Genomic DNA, 20,000 nt, shown 5'->3' on the forward strand with positions numbered 1-20,000 from the left:
GAAAGGCGAACGCTCATAAATATACAGCTTTTATAATTCAGATGCTGCTAAGCCTAAGAATCTCAGAGCACTTTGGAAAGTCATGGGTAACATTTGTAAAAATCATGTTTTAAACCACCTGCCACTGTGTGGTCTCCTTTAATTCTCATACCACCACTAATATCTGAGATGTTATTACTCATACTTCACAGAGAAGCAAACTGAGGCTTGGAAAGATTAAATAATTTGCCCATATTCCCAACCCAGACCCGAAGTCAAACCACACACTTGTACGATTCTAGATCCTTTGTATAATCATCTTATGCCTAGTTAATGGGAAAAATGAACACTAACCAGTTTCATTTTTCTGTATGCTCATTTTTGGAAAAGATTCCGTGCAGAGCATTTTATCCCTGCTTATGCATGACATTCAACACATGTAATTGAGGAAATATAAGGCAGTTAGTCCTACAATGACAAAAATGGGAATAAAACAGTTAACTGCTGCCCTTGAAGGGCTTACCATCGAACACATATGTCAAAGGGCAAAGGTACACAGTAACCACAAAGCAGTTCTGAGGACTGACTATACTTCTTGGCTTCTCTTTTCAGTTTAAGAACTTTTCCCTAAACACTGTGGCCTTCTTAAAGATGCAATGAAAATTACAAACACAAATGTCCTGCATGCATGCTCCCTTCCAGTTTTGGGAGGAAGATCACCAAGTTAACTGAGTTCCAGTTTCATTGTCAGAAATCAAAACTCATTCAGTGAGTGCAAGCCCATCTTTTTGGGTGTTCACAGCTAAGAAGAATAGACAAATCCCACAGTAAAATGTCATCAAATGCCAAAAGGATGTGAGTCTTGTAGCTTCCACCAAGATCTCACCAGTAGGACTCTCTCTACCAAAAAAAAGTCAACAGCGAAAAATAAAATCCCTCCAAGTTAGCACAATCCACAAAGGAAGAGATGAAGGTAGAATTTTCCGGAGGCTTTTGAACATTAGCAAGTGGGAATAAACATTGAGCCAGAAGAGAGCAGAGAGGGGGCTTACCAGGCTTGACAAATGACACCGTGATTCACACCCACTGCTGGGCTGTCTCTAATAAGCCACAGAGGAAGCAGCCAATCTCAGCTAATTACCAGATAAAAATGTATTGTAAGGACTCTAATTAGGAGACGCGGATGGAGGTGATCTAATGATTAAATGCTGCATTCGACTGACCCCACCATCAATGTGCAGTGGTGCAAGATGTCACTGGAATATTTTGTAGAAACAGTAATTTTATTTTGAGGAGGGGAGGCAGTAATATTTGTAATGATGGCTATGAGGTAAACTAATTAAAAGACAGTTCCTAGAGGAAGAGGGTGGCTGAGAGCAGCTGTGGCCATTCCAAAACCAAGTGCCAAGTCTCAATAGAGGAGCTGCAGTCAAGTGGAAAATTTCTGCCTGACCTCTGCCCTTGCTATTAATTTGCAGGAAAACTAATGACACATATACATATTCCCACAAAATTGTTCTAATTGCTAATTTGCCAAAGGAGCCCAGATTCCAAATTAAACATGACTGTAGCCTGTGAGGGAAGGAAGAAAACGCTGTACGCTCCAAACACAGGGTGCTTTGCCACACAAAATCACTTGAAGACTGAACCAACAAGTTAATGAAATGTCAACCTTGTCAACTGGTATAGAAGTTTCTTAACTTTTAAACTTCTGTTTGATGATCACATGCTTGTCTTGAGGAGAAACCATCTTCGAAAGGGAAGGTTGAGATAGAGAGAATGGAGAAGATAGATTCAAAACAGGCTCTGTGTTCAAACCAAACCTGCTCTTTTAATTAAGGCCTCTTTGAAAAAAGTGTGCCCCCCAAAAAAAATTAATTACAGACTCAGAACAGAAGAGCAAATGGGGAATGGTGTGGGTTTTTGCTGTAATCTTGAAATATTCATCTTAATTGTAAACTATTAAATCTTAATGTAATCATCAATTAGAAATGAAAGCATATGTGCTTTGTGTTTCTGATTGCAGTTCAGGTTTTAAAAGATCATTTTTTCTGGGGCACGGAGCAGGAAGGGAATGGACTGGGAGGGTTTCTTTTCCTGATGGAAAGCCTATTTTTCTTATTGTGTTCATTTTCTATTTAAAAGAAGTTGCTATGTTTAGAAGAGTCAGTAACTCTGATATGTTCTACATGGCAAGTTTCCATCATGTGATGATTTCAGCAAAGATAATCTCTTTGAAACTCTGGCCAAAAGTTAAATTCTTATGTCATTTAAAATTGCTGTAGGGTTTTATTTTTTAAATTTATTTGTACTCTCAGGCATCAGCTTTTCTTTTAGCCATCGAAACTATTCAAACTTGGTCGGCTACCCACTATTCTGCTTAGTCCTTTTTTTTTTTTAATTAATCTTTAGTTTTTAACAGTAATCTCCCCTCCTGTTTAAAGATGATGAGTCACTCACATTAACAAAATAAACCGCTGATGTAAACCCCTGACAGAAACAGACTCGTAAGTATTCCCATAAGAACTCATTTTTATTTTTGTTTGTGCTCTTGCCTCACATGAAAACAGATTCTGAGAACAAAAGACAAACCTGAAACCCAAACACCAAGGGACACAACTGCGTAGTAGGGACTTTCGGGCTCACAGAACTTGTTTTTCTGCTCTTGGTTTTACTGGCCTGAGCCAGCTCAAGTCCTGCTTTAACTGCATGGCGGTGTCATTTCTGGGCATGAATCACTGAGTTCAGAGACAGCCCTTCTGAGGCTGGAGGGACGTTACCAGGCCGTGTGGAGGGCAGGACAGTGGGTGGCAGCTGAAGGCCTTTGTTACAAGCCTTTGCTTTCCTTTCCTATACCATCTCAGCCTGGCCCTGTTTTAGAGATGCGTGCTCGTCGAAGGTAATGACTTAGAAGGTGGTGGTACTGGCAGGGATACTAAAAGCAAAAACAAAAACATTCTAGTTGAAAGGTGGGGGGGGGGGGCACTTAATGAAAAACAGTATATAAAACCGCTTTTGTGTGTTGTGCCTAAGAATCCCTTTTTATGACTGTTTAATATTATTTCTCCAACTCTAAAGCAAGGACTCAGGCAGCCCAAATGATCCTTGAAGAGTTAAAAGACCCTTTTTTTTTTTTTCGGGGGTGGGGGGGCACTCTGTTTTTATAGCAGCTAAAAACTCTTTCAAAACAGTCCTAATGGCTATGGTTAGGGGAAAAGAAAATCTGTAAAAATGAAAATCTAATACTGTATTTCATTCCAAATATCCAAGTTCCTGTAAGTGCTTTATGAGATTTTCGTCAAGAAGGATATACCACCTACACTATAATTACGTGCCCACCAAATCTGAAAGAATGTGGTTTCTCCAGAAGCAGAAGTTGTTCTCTGATGTGCAGGAATACCCTAAAGCCAAGCGTACCTCTCATGTACTCAGTATTATCAAATACGATTTACAGTGTTTTCCTGACATAATGACAGAGTGAAAAGTCTTTTTAAGAAATCCGTAGCAATTTAATAAAGCCATCATACCACAGACATGTTTCTTTTTGTTGTTTTTGTTTTGTCCTCTTAGTTTTTCACTCCCTCCCCCAAATGAAGTATCCTGGCAAATTCTCCACAAGAGTAAGCATGGAGAAATGAACCTCCAAGCAATACATCTGGGTGTTTACTTTGAGAATGTTTACTGAGTTTGGAACAAAAGAATATCAATCTTTTTCATTAGGGCAGTTTACTGTTGTTTTTTGCTTCTCTTTCCATAGAAAAGAATAGAATCTTTTAAAACTTAAATAACAAGAAATGTGGCCATTCTAAATACAAGAGCTGCTTTTCTGCTCCACCTGATAGCTAGAACTTAGGGCTGCTCTGGTCAACTTACACATACTACATACGTCCATGCAGTGTTCAGTCTTGATAAAATTAAAACTTTGAAAAGCTTGTCGTAACTGATGTTGGTTATTCCTTTCCTTCCTCTACACTGATCCTCACCAATCAGAGGGACCGATTTGTGCATCCACTCTTAACCTAAGGAAAGGTTCACGAGGCTGACCTCTTACCATTTCTTCCTGCTCATCTTTTAGGTTTCAGCTTAGACATCATTTCTACCAGAAGTCTCCCCCGACTTTACCATTCCGGGTCAGCTGTTCTACTTACAGGTAGTGCAATTCACGGAAAGTGAGACTGTGTGAGTATGTCTATAGTTATTTGTTATTTCTTTTACCAGGCTCCAAACACCTCCATGGCAGGGATGGGCCTCGCTCATGCGACTGACTACTCTGTTCAGTATGTCACATACTCAAGACATATTTGTGGATGGAATAGTTTGATTTCAAATGTAGGAATTCCCTTTCCATAACCAACTTGCACCTTGAGTCTCTGGTTTTGTTGTGAAAGGTTGGTTTTACTTAGGTTTAAAGAGACATGACAGCAAGCAAGAAGAAAGGCTGTCGAAGGAGTCTGAGGGATGGGAAGCCCCTGAGCTCCTGTCCCAGTTCACCTATAAGCTTTCTTCCTCAGATCCATGTCTAAAAACTTGGGCACTTTCCCGAGATGAGCGTATCCTCTAACTATTCAAATCTGATGAGTCCCACAATAGGATCCAGAAAATGCGTCTATGAGCGGATGTAAAAACAATCTAAGAACATTTTAGCAGTTTCTTTGATGCAAAGAAATGAGGACTGGTTGGATGATTGGATACAGCAAATGACACTTAACACCCAAATGGCATTTAGTGAAAAGCAACATTTACAGCAAAGCATTCTATCACTTAGTGACTAAGAATTTTAAAATAAACACGAGGTTTCTTTTACACAGAAATGGAAAAAAGAAAAAGCTTCATGAACTTACTGGCAAGGTTGTAACATCACAGTCCCCATCTATGGTTAGATTTGAATCCTGGTGACTGCTTGTTTCAAATCAAAGATTCTAGAAGGATACTCATTCAAACAAACATCATGCATTCTATTATTTAGGGTGGAATAAATTAATTACAGACTGCAGAGAATATTTTGCATGTGAGAATTAGTCACCAGATAGCTCTGGGCCCTTAAAGTTGAAAGCATCAAGGGTTTGCTGTATGTGTGTGCCCTTTTTTTTTTCTCTTTTTGGCAAAGAAGTGAAAATTTATGCAAAACATTACACGTCTACCTTTTATAATTAATTTCCCAATGCCTCACCTATACATATTTTAATAATTCCTGATTTATAAGATGGTATCTGTAATAAAATTTTCTATTTTCCAATAAATGAAAAGAAGGCAGGTTCACTCCGACAACAGAGTGTCACACAATATCTGCTTGTCAGGCACCAATTTTTACTTCTTACATGTAAGTTAAAGGATAAGGAATTTATAATGCTGCCTGTGAAGGGAACCACTTTTCATACACAAATGTGATCTTTTTTTTTCAAAGGGTAATACAACAGTACATTTACATAAACTAATCCAAACAATCTATGTATTTGACAATGGCAAACCTCACACAGACGGCCTATTGTTGGTTTACATCTTGGAGTTCTTTATATTGGCTTGTAGCGCTGCTCTAGCTGTCAAAGGTTTGACTTGGACTCTAAATAAATGGTTATAGAAGTGCTGTGCAGCGATATTGGACTTCTTTGCAAAAGAAAACCTGCTGTGTATGAATTCAAAAGCTATTAATTTTTCAGTCAAAAATATTCGTGCCTATTTCTTTTAATAAAGAAATACTGTGCTGAGCTACTAAGAGATAATGTTGACTAGTGGTAGAGAATTTTCAATAGAGCAGTTAAAAATAAATTTAGTAGGAGGTCCCCTTCAAAGTTATAATTTTCTAGAATGTAAAACACTTTTTTTAATACTAATCAAGACAAACCTTCCATCCCTGTTCACTTCCCCTCCATGCTTTTCCCTGTTTACCGGCTGCTTAACACTGGTCCTACATGAAGAATCTAGTGGTCCTTTTGTGGCCCACGGGGGCTTACATACATGGTGCTCTCTGCCAACACCCAGCCCAGTCACTCGCCAAGCGCCCTACGGGGTTTTGTAGTTCCTTTAATTGTAACCTTCCTCTTCCCAGGGAGCCCCAAGATCCACGCCTACAGTGCTGGGTCCAACCATTATCCTATCACTGTTTTTCATCCGTGGAAGAAGATAGAGATAATCTCATTCTTGTTGCTAGGTGCAAAGACTCGAACCCTTCAATCTGGGAAAACCATTTCATTAAAGCCATCTTAAGACTTTCAGGAAGTTCCAAGGCAGTGAATGCCCTGTGCAGTCAGCTACACTTCTTCGAGATAACTTCAGCCAAGTCGTCTCAGAGGTTCACCAATTTGCTTAGCTGGGTTCAAGATCTTTCCAATATCCTCCTTAGAAGGAGGGGCTGTTAGAAACAGCGCAGTTGACTACTGATGCCACAACACTGAATGAGTTGGTTCTTTTTTTCCTTTCTTTTTGGTAGCCTACACATCCAGTCCTACAGCCATTTACTGTAAAATACACGGAAACTAAGGACTCCTTCCTAGAAAAAATGGATGCACGAAGTGTTTAATGATTTTATGTCCTATATCTCAGTAATGTGTTCTGTTTCAGACATTAATTTTGCCTGCCAACTGCATCTTGGCAGGCTACCATATTTGCTGGGTTAATAGTCTGACTCCGTTTTATTTCTATCACCATAAATCATACATATATGGGTGTATGTTTGCTTTATTTATAGAAAAAAATCAGTCAAAACAGATAAACCAATACTTTGCCATTACGCTGCATCATTGCATATTGATTAAAATTGCTGGTACTAACTATAGATTGTCAACGCTCAATTAATTTTCACACAGTGACTCCAAGCAAAATCAAATAAAGGCAGTGTACCTTTAAATTTTACAAATCTTAAAATCAAGAAGCAAAGCACTGTCTCCATTTTGAATAATCAGTTAAAGCTACTAGGCGAATTTTAGAAATGTAAGAGAAATACAACCATTAAAGAGATCGATTTATTACAAGGAAGGAGGTCCAAGACAAAGTTTTAGGTTCAAACACGATCCTTCTGCTTCGATATTAACAGCCTGTGCTGGGATGACACCCTTCAAGGTCCAGTAAAAGGGAACAAGGCAAGAAAGAGGAGATTCTTACAAATTAAATGTAATTTCAGTGTACTGTGTTTGGTCTCCTAACTGTGAAGGAATAATTTTCATTTCAAACTCCTTAGTAACCACTAGAGCCTCTCCATAATTTAGCCTCTGACTATTCCAACAGTAGGTTTCCTATGTCTTTCCTCTGTTAAGAGTTAGACTGGACTAGTCCCTGCTCTTTTTCCTAAACACCACTGTCTCTCAGCTTACCCGAGCTGAAATGCCCTTTCCTTTGCTGTCATGGTTTAGCTGTCTTCTCTGTGTTCTACCATTCAGAAAGATTTTCTTTTTCCAGGGAGCTCTCATAATGTATTTCAGTACCTTACCTGGGCACCAATCATTCTGCCCTTAAAGAAGAGCTGGGTGCTTGGGTCTTACGGGCAAGGACCATGTCTGAATCATCCTGTATCTCCCCAAATGCCTAGCATATGACCTTCATCATCAAGGGTAACCAGAAGCAGTCACATGAATCTAAGGCCTTCAAAACTCAAAGCTCCACCAAAGTAGGCTGGTCCCTCCTTCCTAGGTTTGGGGTGGGGAAGTAGAAAAGGAATACTGCACGTTTTGTTTCGTTTTTTTTTTCCCCTTGGTGGGGATCAGTACTTACGGGCTGAGGGGCGGCTTTGGGTTCTGTAGACTTCACATGCAGGTGGGTCATCATGGCTTGCAGGCGCTCTTTGTCTTTCGCAAGCTGGTGGGAAGAAAATGCTTTGTTATTTCTCTGAATAAAGATGCATGACTCTTTTAACACCAAAAATGATACATATTACAAATTACGCTATGGCACCATAGCACGTGATAAAATCATTTTCATTGCTTGTTTCTGAAAGCTACATGACCACTGCCAAACTCTAAGTAACCGGAGGTGCTGGTGTGCGATTTCTCAACACTAGATGCATTAGACTTTAACTAGGAAGTTCTAGACCTGCTGGCACCACGCAGTCCCATGGAACACAGACAGCTAAAAGACAAATGTGAATCATGCCTATTAACCAACCTTATTCCCGAGAAAAGCCAAGGGAAAATGAGCTAGGTAGCTAAAACCCATAAATTCATCTGTTGTGGTTGTGGAAAAACTCCTAGACAGATGGATACATTTATGCAAAATTAGCTTCATCTTTCTTAACAGGTAGGCATAGATTAAGACAGTGCTGGCAAGTGATATTAGCAGGCCAGGAGCAGGCTCCAAGGGATGACAGGTTCGCATTTTCAAATGAGCGTAGAATAAGCTTGCTCATTCATTTACTCAAGATTTGAGTACCTGCTATGTGCTAGTCTCATCTTAATAATTTAAGTGTCCTTATTCCATAAAAAACGATCTTCTGAAGTCACACAAGTTTCTAACTGGATATACACAGTAGGCACTGAAATACGGCTTATTGGAAGCTACATCTTTTATGCTTTGCTTGGACTGCTTTAACTCGATATTTTCAACAGTTCAAGACATTTGGGCATAGGGGACACATAACGATTACTTCTGTAAAAGAAGTGGGAAATATATCCCCTAAAGATAAAGGGATAGTTAAGAGAACAGCTGTGGCATTTAGGGAAAATGGAGAAGAGATTAATATGAGAGACAGACAGAGGAGAGGGAGAGAATACAGTTTAATTTCAATACTTTGGTAGATCATTTGTCCAAAATAATGCCTTAGAATTAAGGAGGGACTCATTAGTTCTGTCACATAATTAACCTTAAATCCTTTAAAAATCAACAGTTTTTTAAAGTCTAAAATTATTCCCAAATAAAAAAACAAATGCACCTTATCTATTTAAATACAGTTATTTTCTAAGGAAGAAGGGGGACGGGGGGCGGGGATTGTGGAAAGACAGAGAAAAGGGAAAGAGCACAAAAGGAAGAAGGGAAAAAGCTTTCAGCTTATCCCTACTGGATGACTCAGTCTCAAGCCATATCACATTTGATTTTTTTTTTCTTTTTATTCCCTTGTGGTTCAGGGAGGAATAAATTAAGAGAGAAAGAAAAAAAAAAAAAAAAGCCGTACAGTGTTAGCATTTATCTTTCAACAAACAGGAAATGAAAATGATACCATATTAGGAGCCACTTGATGTTATTCCTCCTCTGTTCTTTAGCAAGTTATTGAACAGCCAAACTAAAAGATTCTCTGAACACATAATGCTAAAGGAATTTAGTTTTCCAAAGAGGCTTAGAACAATTAAAATGTTGGGAATGCTATTTTTCTGCCATTATTATTAATTTTTTTAATGTAAGTATCCTAAGCTTTTTGATGTCAAATACTCAGACTTTTTAAGAAATGTTTTGTTTTAAAGTTATCAAAGGGCAGAAGGAATTTAAAGTTATCAAAGGGCAGAAATCAATTGTATTTTTCTTAAAAACAAGTAGTCTGTCATGCTGAACAATACAAATTAAAGGGTGAGAGGTGATATTTACTGAAGTCTGCTGAATATTAACTGTGACTTAATTTGGGGGTAAACCGTGTTGATGTAGCAATTATAAAGACTAAGCGTGGTACAAGGAAAATCCAAATCCCGAGCATTTAAAGGAAACATCTCCTCCATATTTCTGTCCAAAGGTCTACCAAGCTGATCTTTTACTGGTCAGCCAAAGGTAGCAACACTACATTGCAAACGCATACCTAGAATTTGTATACACGGCCACTTTCATAAACCCTGGAGGTAACTGCCATCGGAAACATTTTCATATTTTTCCATGAGCACACTGCTTAGAATTCATCACCAATTCTGAGAGTTATCCAGGAACCTCAATTGCACCACCCTAGTTCTGCTTTTTTAAAAGATGGACAAGGTTACATAAAAAGGCAAAAATCTAACTTTTTGGTTTTGTTTGGTTAGTGCAAACTAATGTGTAGTATCATATTCTTGAATGAGTTGAAGGCTTTAAATCAATTATAGCTCTAACACAAACTGTTTTAACAATTACAGAAACCCGCCAAATTCAGTTTTTCTTTTTTTTTTTTAGGCAAAAAGGCTAAACATTCACACCTATTGAAACCACATCCTGTCTACAATGTCTGTCTTGCATTTGTAATACTAACTGCTCCTTCCAAAAGCTTTCACATTCTTTATTAGTTTTTATGCCATCATCCCACGGGCTCACCATCCCCATCGATTTTCACGGCATCCTTTCATTATTAAAATATGAGGATACAAACATTTAACATTAGCAAGTATATTCCAGCATTTCCTCTTAAACTATGAATTCCATGAAAAGCAAAGAAAAGGAGGTTGAGACATTCAATCCAAAGGCCCATTAAAATTTGGTTGACAAATTAAAAAGAAAATTTGTGTTGAAATATCAGAAGAGAATTACACTCTAAAAAACTTCCCCAGTGGGTATGGAATGAGTATCTAGCATAAAGGGAACGACAATGGCCTAAACATTAGAGGGAGCTGTTTGTGCAGGGGTCATTTTAATCTATTGCGTTTGTTCAACCGTTCCGTAGAACTACAACAGGGTGAAAACGGTTAAGGATGTAGACAAAACAATCACGCTGTGCTGTGTTCAAATCCTGGCTCAGTGACTCAACACATTATGTAATCTTTTTAATTACCTAGTTTCTCCTTCTAAATATGGAATGATCATCTCTGAACTCTGAAGGGGTGTTCTGAAGATCAGAAGAGTTCTTGCACATAACAAGCTTAGCAAAATGACGAGTGCTTCATGAATGCTCAACAATTTCCTAATTTTTTTAAAAAAGAAAAGTGAAATCCATCCAGTGTATCTAGACTTGTCCTGGCTGAGGATATGTTTGAAATCTCGATCTGCTTAACAGGGGTTCAATGGAATTTGCAGCTGGGCTAACTGGGAAGAGAAATAATTTTGATCGTTTAAAGAATGGAACAGAAAGCGAAGGAAAGATGAAACCCACTTCTTATCAATTTGTCTCAGGTTCTTACTGTAGCTTCCCCTCATCTTGGGCAAATATTTTTCTACCCTTTGGCTGAAATAGGTCATCTGCTCTTCTATTAGCCATGGCCTCAAATTAGGTTTGAGATAGTCTGGGCTGTGAAAGATCAGAATTTGTGTATTGCACCCGAGCCACTGATAACTGCCAAAGGCTAGGAAGTTCCATTCAACATCCTCAAAGATACAAACTAAGATTAAACTCATTATTTTAACAGAGAAAAGGGAACACGGTTTGGGGTTCATTTAACATCACCATTTTCTATGTTGTCAGGAGGACTAATCATTTTAAGGCCAATTTGGCAGTTCTTACTCGTGAGAAACAAAACTCTGCTGAAATACATGAAGGGCTTTGTATGTGTAAAAATGCTAGACTTCTTGAGGGCCAAGACACTCCTTTGATTTAACAGAGGTAAGGCTACTGTGGCTATTTTAAGTCCCTTAGTCCTATTCTGTTTTGTAACTGGGGAAACTGGGGTTTTCAAGGTAAACATATCTGAGGTCAGGGAACTGGGAAAGGGCAGAAATAAGACTAGGGTCCCAGTTACATGATGCTTAGTCTGAGTTTCCCACACTAGTGTGATTCTAAGAATCACCTGGGACAATAACTCAAATCATACGTCATCGTCTACCTACCTCTCTGCTCTCACGCTGAACTACTGCTCCCAGAGTTAGACGGGATTTTAAATTATGAAAAGTAAGTGTCTTTTCAAAGAATCTCCATGGAAGCGGGGCACATGGAGTTTTAAGAGGCACCTAAATGAATGGATGAGTTCAGATTATCCCATACAATGATGATCTCCAAGTCAACCAACTGGGGTCTCACCTAAACATGCTGGAGCCAACACTCCAACGGTGAGACCTGGAAGTAGGTATTTTTAAATAAGGACCCCAAGTGTCCAAGTATAATGAAGTTAAATGGGAGACACTACTCTCTGCCATGGATTGAGAAGGCCTTCAACAGTGGCTGTATACGTTTCCTCAGGAGTTTTGTATACAATGATGATCCAAAGAGATTAACCTGATTTGGGCAGAGCATATCCAGTAACACTGGATCTCTAAAGGTCTCTAAAGTACATAGGATGAAAAGAAGAAAAACAAGGGGGAGAAAAAGCAGTGACAAGAAGGAGCAGAACTCAAATTACTCTACCAAACTGAGCATTTACCAGTTATTTCTGACCCACCTTGTCCAACTATGGCTTCAGAACTTAGTACCAGTGAAAAACTTTTAAATGATTTCTTCCACACCAACTACAACACTCAGGTGGTGGGCAATATATGGCTCATTTCACCCCAATCGAAGAATTTCCCTACTTTTATTGTACTCTGTCACCATCTTAACATTCCTTACATGTGATTATTAAAGACTCTCTTGACATTTAAAGCAGACGCACACTAATACTCAGTCATAGTCTAGGAATTCTAATGCTCCCAGAGTAAGGCAGGATTTTAAATTATGAAAAATAAGTGTCGTGGTTTTCACAGAAGGACATGGAAGTGAGAAACCCAGAGACTCTCTCTCTTCTTTTTCTCGGCTCTGGTTACAAAGCAGTCGCAATACGGAACTACCATGCTGTTAGGACCTCTCTTTCCCCGATATGCTCAGGGCTTGTGCAGGGAGTATCAGGAGGCTCTGTGAGGCCGCTGGTATAGGAACTGTCCTGAGTATTGCCTCGAATAGGGTTAGACAAGGCCAAAGGGGGATACATTACAGATAATAAATTTGCTAAAGTCTAGGAGGCTGGTGTGATTACAAATAGCACCACTAATGGTACAGTAATCACATGTAAAGTTCGTAGAGTAATTGATTTGTGTTAGGATTAATGTCTCCCTCTGCTACTGAAACTTGTGCACTTTTCTCCCTGCTGACATTTTCTTAGAGCTTACAATTCCTGGTGTAGATGATTTGGGAGATGCTGGAGTGATCCCAGCATCACCAGACTCCAGCCTTGCTTTGCTACCATGGATTGCCCACAACAGAGCTCCACGAGGCAGAGGGGCAGGGCCCCCAAAGCCAGGTTTTAAAACCAGTTCCTTCATAGAGGCCAACTGGGCCACAATGATCCTCTCGGTGGAAGCATAAGGCAGGATCCTACGATAAAAGGAGCACAGGCTACAAAGACTGGGTTAACCTCCTAGGCTCTGCCCTTATTCGCCATTGGCTTTAAACAAGTTAATCGGACCTCCTAAACTGGAGGGATCCCTCCAGTTTAGATCCCTATCTGGAGGGATCCCTGAAAACTATTTCTTTGACTCTTAAGAAGCCAGTGATAGTTAAAATAACCATGGATTTAGTAATACCTTCTCAAAGAACAAGAAGAAACACTACATTAAACACACTCATTAAATTTAAGACATACATTAATTTCCAAATGTTATATTTTTTCTTTTAAAAACTGACTCCTGGCTGGACACACTGGCCTGTAATCCCAGCTCTTTGGGAGACCGAGGCAGGTGGATCCCTTGAGCTCAGGAGTTTGAGATCATCCTGGCAAACATGATGAAACCTGTCTCTACTAAAAATACAAAAACAAGCAGGGCATGGTGGCACATGCCTGCTGTCCCAGCTACTTGGGAGGCCAAGTCAGGAGAATTGCTTGAACCCAGGAGGTGGAGGTTGCAGTGAGCTGAGATCCTGCCACTATACTCCAGCCTGGGAGACACAGCAAGACTCCGTCTCAAAAAAAAAAAAAAAAAAAGTGACTTTTAGAATCAAGGAAATAGGGTGGTGTCTACCCACAGAGGGACTGTGGGGACTCCAAGAAATTGGGGACAGAAGGCACCTCCGACAGTGCCCTGGCACACAGCAGGAGCTCAACAGCTGGCCAGTCAAATGGTTTCCAAACCAGATGAAATAATTACAAGCAGAAGAGAGGGCATTCCATAGCTCTCTCCCACTGCTAGTGGAGTAGGGTGACCAACTCCGCCCAGCTTGCCCAGGACTTTTCCGGTTTTGAAACTGAAAATCCCAACTCTCAGGAATCCCTTCAGTCCAAGAAAGTAAACTGGGACAGCTGGTTACCCTGTTTTGTGTTAAACAGACAGATGAATTTTAAGAGCAATATATTCTTCCACTATCCTTTCTTCCTTATCCTACAACCTAGGCAACATCTTTCATGGCTCCCTTGGCCTGGAATGTCCTTGCCAACAACCCTTTCCACTGTCACCTTCCCCAATTCCTCACCCCTTGCTTTTAGAAACTCTGCCTGGCAGGGAAGGTAAAGGCATCCTGGTTTTACCCTACTAGGTTGTGTATTACAGGAAGAGGCCACGCCACCTTACTTATCTGCATCCGGTGCTCTCTATATAATAGGTGCTTGATAAGTAGTGACTGAATGGAAGAATAAAAGGCACACACACCTCCACCCCATCTCCTGCCAGGCAGATCAGTCTTGGTTTGGTTGATTCCTTTTTCCCTTGCCTGCTTTCAATATTCATTTTAAAGGGCCTAGAGGCTGAGGGGTTGTAGGAAGCCTGTCCTGAACCTGCTCCCATGACACACGATGAAAACGTCAGGACATCTTCATCCGTCAGAGAAAACATATAGCAATTCAGCAATGTCACATGATCATAGAACAGATTAAAACCACTGTACATGGTCAGAAATATGTATCTGTACCACTACTGTCTCAGCTTCCTAAGTGAAGTCAATTCTGTCAGATTTTTTTTTTCTGTCTGTGAAATCGGATGGTTTCCCCATTCCCCCAAACGGAATTACAATCCAGCCACCACTGCAACTTTCTGTGACATCTCATCTTTAGCTTAGAGGCTAGAAGAGTTCACATGAATGTCCCACCTAAGAGGACCCAAGTAATCTGGATTCATAGGAATCTACATCCCTAGGCCCATGGCCGGTGGACAGTGGGTGCCCAATATTGCGGAAGCTTCAAGTGTTTCCTTATAATCCTGGCCATGGCATTTCTCAGTGGGGAGTTCTTATCCTTAAAAACTTTGTACTTCCTGTGTCTCTGTCCCTCTGTCGTGATGGGGGTAGAGGGAAGACTGCACATTTCACAACCTATGTAAGACGATGTATACTGATTATGAGAATTTTCTCCACTCCATTTCTAACTCATCTCCTTGTCTGTACATCATTCCAGAAGAATCCGTCAAAAAGGAACAGATGAAATCTTACTGCATTCCCTGACTTCAAAAAGGCATGTATGTCATTGAAAAAAATGATTTTTATGGTGTCTGTCTCACTGCTAGGTGTCTATGTGTATAGTATAAGGACCTCACACACTTCTCCGGGTTTACAGTTTGGTAAAATGTTTAAAAATTATAACTGTCTTTGGAATAATGAAATGCAGTAAGAAATGTTTGAAAAGGCTCAGAAGGCCCATTGAGATGTCTTCTTCACTCTTCTCTTAATGAGACCAGTAGAAGGTTGCAACAAGAGAATGGAATTAACCAACCCTTCTCTGTTAACAAGCTCTACATAAACATTCTTTCTACTGCTAAGAAAACATTCACCATATATTTTTATATCTTTCAACAAAAATTTAACAAATATAGATGTACCTTGCCTTTTGTAATTGATATTTCTATTAAAACTTTGGTTTCGTAAATCAAGTCATATTTTATTTTATGATTTTTTTTTTTTTTTGAGACGGAGTTTCACTCTTACTGCCCAGGCTGGAGTGCAATGGTGCGATCTCAGGTCACTGCAACCTCCACCTCCCAGGTTCAAGCAATTCTCCTGCCTCAGACTCCCAAGTAGCTGGAATTACAGGCATGTGCCACTGTGGCCGGTTAATTCTGTATTTTTAATAGAGATGGGGTTTCTCCATGTTGGTCAGGCTGGTCTCGAGCTCCCGACCTCAGGTGATCCACCTGCCTCAGCCTTCCAAAGTGCTGGGATTACAGGCGTGAGCCACCGCGCCTGCCCGGCCTCAAGCCATATTTTAAATACACAGGGACAGGACAGCTCTCATGCACAGTGCTGATTAGATAGTCTAAATCAGTCTCCATAACCCATTGTCTTTATTTCTGCCCAGTTGCCTGAAATCTCACCAGTACAGCCTTGAAGGCCTTTCAGTTTAATTCAAGTGTAGTATTGTACAGATAGCTCTATGGAGGGGAACATCTCTAGCCACTATCCCCTATGGCTAACAGTAGTTATTTTGGAAAAATTGTATCTTTTTTCTTTAGGGAGATTTGTCTGACAGTTCAAAGACACAAGGGCCTTCCACTTCGGGTAAGAGAAAAGGTTTCTGGGCTTTAAATTCAAGGAGGCTGTCTAGGTACATTGCGCTTAAGTGACCTTCACCAGCTTTGGTTACTTCTACAGCTACTGTGCCCTCTGAATTCTCCTGTGGAATCCTTTCATGATGACCCTCTAGGTTAGACATCCTGAACCTCCGTCAATGTATATGGTAAGATTCGATCTGAGCATACTGGGTTTGTTTTTACGATGGGGCACATGTGTGGTCTATCTTGACCACGTGTGAACACTTAAGTACCGTGCTGCAGAGAGAGGTCTTGTGAGTCTGAGTGGCAGGGGTGATTTCTCCTCCTCCTCTAATACAGTGATCATTGCCCTTTGGGAACTGATGAAAACTTAACTGCTCTTTCCTGTAGTGCTAAGTGGTACAAATGTTTTTCAAATTCAAGTTAATCAATGATAATTTTATAACACACTTTGAGAGATACTTGGAGGTTCAAGTTTTTCCTGGACTGATAAATACTTCAAGAAATATGAAGTAGGCCTTGGGTCAGTAATGTGCAGGTCATCCCCTCTAAAGGAGGTGACGCGCCAGTCTGTGGCTGAGAGAACAAGGGAGGGACGATGCCAACAGAAAACAGAAATAGGCTGTTTGAGGACAAGTACACCTCTTTAAAGTATTCCTGCTGCTGGAGGGACCTGATTGCCCCAATAACTCAGGTTCTATGGGCACCATGACTGGTAGTCAAGTAAGTTAAAAAGTATGTTTCTAGACACTGGTACATTAAGTGGCAAATGGAACAGCACAAGGCTAGCAATGCTGAACTGCAGAGAAAGAGGAAGCCTATAAAGAATAGATTCCTTTGAGTATAACTGTACTATGTCCCAAATGCCCCCATATGTGGTAGGTCTGCAACTCAAAGACTCAATCGAATCCTTGATTAAGGCTTCTTTTAACTGTGTCTCAGGGGAATGGTTCTTTAAATACTAAAAATTGCTAACATTTTCTTATCTATTTCATCTGATCGAATGGTAACTAATGGATATAATCTGCTTTGGCTTGGCCCCTTTCTAGCATTGAAACTCTCTTTTGAATAAATTTCTGGTGTTCTCAAGAACCTGTTAATGTCAGCTAGCACTGCCCAATGAATGGACAGTCTCACTAGCAAATTATTTTGTAGTCTATTCTTCCTTCTAGACTGTAAGAACTTGGAGGGCAGCTTTATCTCTTTTAATCACTGTACTTTGCAGTAGCTCCAGCAAGATTCCTGCTATCTGAAAGGTTCGAAGTAATGCTTGCTAAATGGGTAAGTGGATGGATGAATGAATGGGTGGGTGGATGAATGGATGGGTGGATGAAAGAATGAATGAATATCCCTTGTCCAGCTTTCCATGACCTCCAAAACTGGCAGGCACTTGCCTTCTGAAGACGCTAGTAGGGAAAACTGACCCATGTAGGAGACTAGGCTGGTTTTATACACCCTGGCTAAGAAGGAAGAGATAAAAGGGGGTGAACAGAGCTTTAGGCAGCCAGAACCTAAGGGGACAAGCTGCTAATACTGTAATACAAATTGTTTTTCTGATCCTCTTGACCAGGGGTGCCTGGCAAACTTCTGTAAGAGCCAGATCATAAATATTTCAGCTTTGCAGGCCATGTAGATTCAGTTTCAATTACTTGACTCTCCCTACTGTAGAGAAAAGCAGCAATAGGTAATAAGCAAATGAATGGGCATGGGTATGGCTGTGTTCTCATATAATTTTATGTATGAACACTGAAATTGGAATTCCCAGACTTTTTACCAGTCATGGAATAATGTTCTTCTTCAGATTTTTCCCTCAACCATTTAAAAATAAAAACATTCCCTAGCTTGTGAGATTTGGCCTGAGGTCTGTGGGTTGCTAACCCCTGCTCTCAACGAGATCTATGTCATCACTCTGATAATTCCTCAAGCTTTGCAGAAACAGAACACGTCAGAATTAGCCTGTTGTCCCTTCCTCCATTACAGCAAACTCCCCAAAAAAACATTACGAGGAACGACCACATTATACTAACTTCTGGCCAGATCATCTTTGATATCTATCACAAGTTGAAAAACCTGCCTTCAGTTTGATTTATAGCTGAAGGATAAAAGGAAATCTAGAAATAAATGCAATCTATAAATAATCAAAGAATCCTTATATGTTTGTACTACTTCTAGGCCCCACCCACCAAAAAACAACATGAAAGCTGCCAGGAGATAAACACTTAATTTATTGATGATGGTCTAAATCTTTTCCTTCTCCTAACCTCTTTTTGTGGAGAGCGAAGAATAATTCATAAAATAAATGCTCACTTCTTGAGTAATTAACAATGGCCGAACACTCTAATCTGTAGTCTAGAACGGCTACCTGACAAACCGTGACAATTCTAGTCAACGATTTATTTTAGCCCATCATTAAGAATTTAATGTTATCAAATAAATAAATGCAGGCGCGTCTATCACTTTATAAATACCACCACCAATACGTACAAATTCAGGTAGAAAGGTAGTTTATTCCTTTTTTTTTTTCTGAGACGGAATCTCGCTCTGTCGCCCAGGCTGGAGTGCAGTGGCACAATCTTGGCTCACTGCAACCTCCGCCTCCCAGGTTCAAGCAATTCTTTTGCCTCAGCCTCCCCAGTAGATGGGATTACAGGTGCCCGCCACCACACCTGGCTAATTTTTCTACTTTTAGTAGAGACAGCGTTTCACCATATTGGCCAGGCTGGTCTCGAAATCCTGACCTTGTGATCCGCCTTCCTTGGCCTCCCAAAGGGCTGTGATTACAGGCCAGATCTTCCAGTTTATTCTTTTGAATCCAGTTTGTCAAGGGCTGTGTCTTAATCATAAAAGAACTGTGGGGGTGGGTTACATCTACTACTGTTTTTTTCTTCTCAATAAACATGTCAATGTAAAGATGTTTCCAAAGACTTATTTTAAAATGTTGAGATTTTATGATGTGCCCTTTTCCTGTGTAAATATCTTACTGTTCTAATAAGTTTATATGGAAAAATATTAACTGGCTAACAAAAATAACTTTTGAGAAAAATCCTACTAAAAAATGTAATTTGTCATATAAGATGATAACTAATTTAAAAAAATCCTTTCTATCCTGAAAAGTCACAACAAAAAGTTTAAGTGTGTTTTGGCTGATTTTTCTCTGCAACTATTTGAAGCTGTAAATGACTTAACTCAGTAAAATTCCAAATGTAATTATCTTCTGTACTTAGCCTAGGGCTCTCCATATATCTCAGCATTGCTGTCTTGCATACAAAATAGGCTTTTCGATGGCTGGTAACAATATAATGTACAACATTGTTTTAATTTCCCCTAGTCGGCTAACCTCTTGCCTACACTGAACCAGCCAGAGGAAGAAGCCACTGTGAGTCATCAAGCATTCAAAAGCATTTTGGAACTTGGCTGCATAAATGGGGTTTGCAGGGTCAGGCAGTTGCAATTGTACATTTTAATAATCTCCATTTCTGACCCAATTTTTACTTTTAGAAACTAATTTTCTATTAATTATACCAAGAATGGAATTATTGTTAAAATATGGTAGTTTATCCAGTTATACCCGGAAGTACAACTCACATTAAAAAAAATTCCCCATCTCTCACACTGTGATTCCCAGGAAAATCTGCAAACTTCATTTTCCCTAGTCATAAAGCACATTCAACATAGCCATCTATGTATTCAACATAGCCATCTATGTATTTAGAAATACTAGATTTTATATCTATAAATAGATATGATATATACATTCTATATTAATATATCTGATTATGTGCATGTGTGTTTAAGATGTGCACGGTGAACTCTCAATTACTCTTAGTGGTGGA

At 39.8% G+C, this 20,000-nt stretch overlaps 1 protein-coding gene across 7 annotated transcripts in view; it reads right to left on the bottom strand.

The window, feature by feature from the left end:
• FOXP1 (forkhead box P1) overlaps positions 1 to 20,000 on the bottom strand; it is a 579,361-nt gene that overhangs the window by 25,465 nt on the left and 533,896 nt on the right. For all 7 annotated transcript variants that reach the window (XM_011971157.1, XM_011971164.1, XM_011971180.1 and 4 more), the window contains one exon: positions 7,684 to 7,767. In XM_011971157.1, the coding sequence (XP_011826547.1) occupies positions 7,684 to 7,767 (84 nt within the window). The remainder of the gene's footprint in view (positions 1 to 7,683; positions 7,768 to 20,000) is intronic.

The sequence above is a fragment of the Mandrillus leucophaeus genome, unplaced genomic scaffold (assembly GCF_000951045.1).
Source record: "Mandrillus leucophaeus isolate KB7577 unplaced genomic scaffold, Mleu.le_1.0 Scaffold121, whole genome shotgun sequence".
NCBI lineage: Eukaryota > Metazoa > Chordata > Mammalia > Primates > Cercopithecidae > Mandrillus > Mandrillus leucophaeus.